General features: G+C 37.3%; 1 protein-coding gene across 2 annotated transcripts in view; it reads right to left on the bottom strand.

Moving 5' to 3' along the window:
* Positions 1 to 280: 280 nt before the first annotated feature.
* LOC129724166 (vacuole membrane protein 1) overlaps positions 281 to 6834 on the bottom strand; it is a 65599-nt gene continuing 59045 nt past the window's right edge. The window contains exons 1-3 of one of the 2 annotated variants that reach the window (XM_055678845.1): positions 1366 to 4977; positions 827 to 1133; positions 281 to 768 (exon numbers count right to left, since the gene is read on the bottom strand). In XM_055678845.1, coding sequence (XP_055534820.1) covers positions 343 to 768; positions 827 to 1133; positions 1366 to 1379 — 747 coding nt within the window. In that variant the 5' untranslated portion in view covers positions 1380 to 4977 and the 3' untranslated portion in view covers positions 281 to 342. Of the gene's footprint in view, positions 769 to 826; positions 1134 to 1365; positions 4978 to 6834 lie in introns of those variants that run through there. The other variant, XM_055678846.1, reaches the window with a different exon arrangement.

The raw sequence follows: 6834 nt of genomic DNA, 5'->3' as shown, positions 1-6834 counted from the left end.
AGTACGATTGACCCGCTTGCGTAAAATTGCTTCTAGATAGCGGCGTGCGAATTTCGCGATAGTGACGCTGACATGCTTTCATTTCGCGCGTCAGTCCTCGCAAAGACGGATTTTCCCACGGAGGCTTCTTGATTTACGCTGGGCAGGAACATTTTATTACAAAGTATTCGCAGCGAACTGTTTGTCTTTTAAAGCCGAAAATCTGATTAGTGACCTTTCAAAAAATATATTAAGAGACAGGAAAAAGTTACATAAGAGATAATAAAGCATACGATATGAATGAATAGGAACTGAAAAAGATTTTTTTTTATTTATTGTATACTATTACCTATTACCTGCGCATTACAGTTTTTTGTTACTTTTCTTTGGATTTTTTTGTATTTTCTTCTGATAACTTTGAGCTAGAGAATTAACAATAGATACAATGAAAAAACAGATCATTAAAAACACCAAATATTCAAATGTTTTTTGAATAATATTAGATGAAGCTTGAACTAATTTAGCAGACTCTCTATGAAGTCTGAGCTTTTGGTTCTTTAAAAAAGATTTGAATGGTTCTTGCAATTTTTTTCCAAATATTGGAATCAATATCAACATATCCACTGCTTTGTCAACGAGGTTTTCATTGAACGCAATAATTACAAATATTTTTTGTATGTGCATCTTAACAATTGCTTTTCCTATTAACGTTGCTCCAAAGAACGTCCAGAAAGGTACTAAGAAGTGTCCACAAGTAATTCCAGCAAGATCGAAGAGTGGGTTGGGAATCTAAAAAGAAGAAAACAAATCAGAAAGCCGATCCTTTGTTATATTAGAACAAGATTACACTTGCACAGAGCAGTATTCCTAAAAAACCAACTTTCTCTACGAATTTTTCCATTGCCAACTTGCCGCTTTCAAAAAGATTTAGTTTCTCGCCATGCTCCTTGCGTTTCTGTAGTTTTTCCAGTTCACTTATGTTTCTAAATTCATGCTTATCATTCGACAGCCTTGACGCTCTGGCCATAAAATAAGGGGGGAGCTCTCCAAGTGCAGTTCCTGCTCCCCATAGGAATGCTTCAAAACGAACTTTGGTCATAATGTTCCAAATGGATGGAAAATTTCTGAGACTTTCGTCATCCGGACAAACAATCCTAGAATTATTCATGATTAGATGATTCTGTTAAGCTCATGTAAACGATATATTAATGGACATTGAACGTATGGATGATGCAACAGGGTGGGAATTATTTCCAAAAACTTTTGCGGGACCCGTTTTCCAAGAAGAACTTCTTGTGGTTCAATATGCAACATATAAAAAATGGGTTAAATTTTATTGAGGTTTAGAGGTGATGCAGAGGGCCCAAAGGTCAAATTGTACTTAACCCTTTATCGCTCATAAGGAATCACGCACAGATGTCATAAGTTGAGAGCCACTGGCCTAAAACAAAACACAACGTTACTGAAAGCCATCCGCTTTCATACAAATCTTACAACAATACAACTTTTATTGCAATCAGATGACAGTGCAACAGCACCGTCGCACAGTGGCTCGCCCATAGGCCAAAAATAGAAAAAAAGTTTTTTTGTTTTCTGGCTATTATTGATTAAATGGATCGGTTATAGACCTGAGAATGCAGAAAAGCTGTTTTTGTTGGCCTATTTTATGAACAATTTACTTTTGAGCACGAGATAAGGGAAGGTGTTTGACACTCGCAAAATCAACTTAAACAGATGTGTTTTTTTACATTGTGTACATATCCGCTGTAGAACAAATTCAATAGGTTAATATGTTTATTTTCATCATGAGCTTTCAGAAAACAGGTTTGTTTTGCTATTGCGGTGTTGTTTGGATAGGTATGTGCTAAACTGTAATTATAATTAGTCGTGAGAGGGAACGTAGTACCCATACTTAAATTCATGTAAACTTTCAAATGTGTTCCGCGCGAGATACTATCACCAAATTACCACCAAACGAAAGATTTAGGACATAAAAATGATTTGTTAAAGATTGCAGCTGCAGGTATTTGCATGTTAGTCGATGACAAGCGGCTAAACATGGTTACTTTTTCGTTTGAATTTCATACTTTTTACATAGTTTCTTAGAAGGGTTGTGGTACAATCAGCTCAAATTTACAAATTTGTTCTTAAATGTTTGTCTATATTCGAATTTTGATATTTGGTGTTGAAATACGGGAGTTTCTTGAGAAAATATCAAATTTTTTTGAAGTTATTCCAGAAGAATAACGTAAAAAAGAAAAATCAAACTTTGATCGCTTTGGGGTTCACTCAACGAAACCAGATTGTGCTTAAATTTTACATAGGGTCTTTTTTCGAGAAGGCAAAACTTTTGAAAGCTGCCGTATTTTGAAATTCAATGGTCAAACTTTTCCCTATACTCGATTGGCACCCTATCATGCATGCATAATAATGGCAATGCCAGAAAATTTAAACAAGTTGGATGATGGCAGTCCCAGAAGAGTTTGTTATAGTCGAAAAACACCTGATTCTGTCAATTTCAGTAGTTTTCAAAAGCAATACTGTAAAAAAATGATTTATGACCGCCCTTGCCATACAATTCGAACCACTGTGCGTCGCTATCGTTTCGCCAATTCTTTAACTCCATACCCGTCGCGCAGGCATCGCTGCTAGCAAAAGTCAGCGAAGCAAATGGATTCAAATTACACATATTGAGTAGGGCCAGTGCCATCCAAATTCTTTGTCTGTAGAATATCCATCCCGGCTCCAGCCTTCTCTTTCTTTCTACCATTAAGAAATCAAGTACTGCAAAATGAAGTGAAGTGAAGTGATTTCGTGAACTTTAACATTAAACACAGTCGGATTGAATATCATAATGGGTAAAAGCTACTCAAAAGACTCAATAAGTAGCGAAAATCTTCAAGTGCAAGTGCTGAATCAGCTGGAGTGGCATGAAGAATTCCACCAGTACAGTGATCTTAAAACCACTATTATTCTGATAATCGTAGCAATACAACTATGCCTGACAATATTCAGGATTTATAAAGAACACACAAAAATGCAGGCTTTGAAGGCAGCAAAATCGCTAGCCAACATAGAAAGACTATGGAAATATCAGTGAAATTTTTTAGAAAGCCTTAAAAGACTGCAAGTAGCAAACTCAGTGCAAGTACCGGTCTATATAGACACAGGCTCAAAGTTCGTAGTTAAGCAAGTTTAGGCATTAAACCACATAATGTGCATAAACATTACAAAACATCGAGGTGCTGACTCCATTCGAAGCAATGAAGGCGAAAAACGTGGGAAAATTGGTAAAAAGACTATTAGCTGTAGAGCAAGGAAAACTAATCATCTCCACCAGCAGAGGTATAATGTGCAACGAAAAAGCCGAAAAGCTCAAAACAGGTGGCCAAATATTGGCAGTGTTCAGACTCTCAAATTAAACGATGGAAACCCCTTCAACGATGGATGAGTGTATAGCAGATAATATATTAAACGAAGTGCGAGAAGAAATGGCAGCTTGGGACGACGAAGAACATATCAGCAACGACAGCAGCAGCAACAAATTCAGCAACAAATCAGAGAGCAACAAATACAACGACATCTGCAGCAACTTGGCAACAACTAGGCAACCAGGGTAGCAGTCACGCCCACCAAGGGAGAAACTAAACTACCATCAAACGTAAGCCAAAATACATGTTGTTATACCCTTAGAAACGCATTCACAGATTCAGTAAACCTACTGAAAAAATTAACAGCCGAAGAACACACCCTTACGGTAATCAAATTCATTAAAACACGGGTTAGCACGCAAAGCACGGTCCGCACTATCAACCCTAACCGCTAACGTTTGACGAAATTACAAATCGCATTAAACAAGCTTGTCAGAGCACTGAAACACCAGACTCTGTCAAAGCAAAACTTAAGTCTATTCCCAACAAAGGAGAAAGACAAAAATTTTGTGATGAAGTGGAAACACTCAAACAAAAGTTAACTACACTATACGTTAATAGCAAAATACCTGTAGAAGTAGCACAGAGAATGGCTACCGACTTTGTGTTGACGTGCTTATAAATGGCATAACCAACACCGAAATGAAAATAATCCTGAAGGCCGGAAAATTCACGACGGTCCAAAGTGCGCCCAGAAAATTAATGAAACCAATGCCGAACCAGCCTTGCAAATTTTCTTAATATATATAAATACCGCTAGAGGACGAGGCCGGCAATATCATAACAATTATGGCAACAACGTACATCATGGCCAAAACAACTATCAACACCTCAAAACAACTATCAAAACCAACATTATAACCAAAACTATGGGGGAAATAACTATAGACGAGGCATGTACCGAGAAAACATACATTTCCGAGGAAATAACATGCAACAAAGAAGAAACTGCCAGTACAGGCTTGGACATAATGTGTTTTTCGCACAAGCGGAAAACTATCCAGGCTCTCAAATGATTGGGGGCAATCAGGCGGACAACTACGCGGTGCACACATCCAATTGAGACACCTAGAAATTTCCCAACAACCAAACGTAAATCAATTATAAATAAAACCTGTTATCAAATTAACACAAACTGCTCGAACTTTATCACAATAACTTCAAATTTTTCAATCAACTCCAAGTGTACTTGGAGTTGTACCGATGTACAGGAGCCGAATTATCAATTTTTAAGGCAAACAAAAGCTTGAGCTTGATTGATCACCACCGGTTGCCACTTCGTTACTGACCAGGATCGACCGGAATTGCACATCGAATTTATCAATTATTGTTTGGGATTTAGCTATTCGATGTGCATCTCCAATGACCCTTGCATGCTGAGCAGTACGACGCCTGCCGGTCCAGAACGTAGATCAAAAGTAGGAAGGAAAGGAAAACTAGTTCGATACTTGTTGCTACTAGAGGCCGGATATACTCCTGCACAGTCCACAATCCCGCGCATTTTGTATCACGTCTGGCGTGCCCCAGGGTAGTGTTCTTGGACCGCTGTTATTCAACATCTATGTGAATGATCTGTACCTACTCATATCCTCTTTCAAACTTACTTTCGCCGATGACCTGAAAATATTTCGTGTAGTTGCGTCTACAGATGACCACACTGCCCTTCAGGAAGACATCAACATTTGGCTGATTTGCAGGGCTAGTAGCGAACTTGGAGCAAAATAATAGAGACTTTAGTGACTTTTTTCATTAAAATAATGACCAAATAGAGACTAAATAGTGACCAAAAATATACAAAAGAGGGTTTTGAAATTTATTGTTGAACCATAAATGAATTATATTTTATCTGAAATTTATGTCTTGAGAACATAGGATGTGCAATACGGCAATAACGTTTTGTCAGATATTCTGGGGGCTCAACCGGAAAATGATTGGTTATAGTGTAACAAAAAATCTTTTGTATGGCGACAACACTGGATAATGTTTAGTCGTTGTGCTAATTTGAGTTTTATGAAAAAAATCAATTTTTCGTTTTTTTTTTTATTTTAAATTGATTTTATCACTTAAAAATCCTGTTAAACCGAACCCAAATATATTTTTTGCGCATCCTCCGGAATCCAAACTAACAGAAAAAAAATTGCTTCGGCTTGTTGTGGCTCGAAGTTCAATGTTACAAATTTTTCAACTCTTCTGAAAATTTTTAATTTTGGTGTTTTCTGAAATTAAACCTTTAAAAAGCGGACCAAACTTTACGTTAGCAACCATACAATACCACATAAAGATGGGAAATTTTATGAAAAAAATCTTCCTAGAAGACACAAAAATCCTATCTTGAATCGTTGTTGAGCTATTTGAGTTTTTCTATGGAAAGAATATCGTAAAATAGGATAATCTCTAGTGTGTGCACAACGAGTCAACTTATCAACGAAAACGTCGTATAACCATCGCCTACTAGGTTTGATTTTTAGTTCAGACAAGATTTTATAGTGGATAAGTGAGCCCAGTTCTCAGTACTATTTATTCGAATTCTCTGTTTTTATTATTTTTATATGAAGTAACTTTCAGATGCAGTGAATCAACTTTTCAAGTTCACAAATCAATAAAAATATTATCCATCCAATTGTTCGATTATTTTAGCTGTTTATTTACGTTATAAATGAATTATTATTAACATTATTTGAATAGTCAACAACAGATGCCTTGACCGAGTTATTTTGATATTTACGGTTTTTAGCCACGGTTAACAAAAGTTGATACTTTTTTTATTGATAGATGGCCCGAAATCATTTATGTCTCCTGCCAGCCCTAGTGCTCGTTCTGCGGGATCGTTTACTACAAACAAATTCTCGCATTTTTCTTTAATTTTCATGTACTCAATATTATTGCTCCAATTCTCAGGGTCTTCTTTAAGTAGGGCGTTTGCCTCTACTTTTAAAATTTCGAAGAACTGGAGCGACTGGTCAGCGACAAAATCGTCGAACTGAAATTCCGGTTTGAAGTTTTTCACTCTAAACGTATTCTTACTATCACTCGGTTTAGATAAATTTATGAGCATTTTTCGCTTTATATCGTTACGATCATGGAGGTTTGGCAGTCGCATCGAGCGGTCCCGTTTTAAATTTTCTCGTTGATCAATGTTTCGTCGCGTTTAATCCGGTGAAAAGTGATTGAAAAATAAAGTGAAGGGCTCCATAGTGCTGAAAAGCAAAGCCTTGGTGCTACATTCCGATTCGGAACTTGACCTTCTGTTTACTATACACAGACTTTGCAGCCAACTGTTAAGTGTACAGGACAATTGCGGGGCTAGCGCTACGATCCTACTGACACTAACAGTCTCTCCCGAGTCAAGACTCGAACCTACGACGACTGGCTTGTTAGGCCAGCATCGTACCTCGAGACCAGCTGGGGAGGCTCTCCATAGTGC

Source organism: Wyeomyia smithii, chromosome 2, assembly GCF_029784165.1.
Source record: "Wyeomyia smithii strain HCP4-BCI-WySm-NY-G18 chromosome 2, ASM2978416v1, whole genome shotgun sequence".
Taxonomy (NCBI): domain Eukaryota; kingdom Metazoa; phylum Arthropoda; class Insecta; order Diptera; family Culicidae; genus Wyeomyia; species Wyeomyia smithii.
This window is presented reverse-complemented; position numbering and strand designations above follow the sequence as displayed.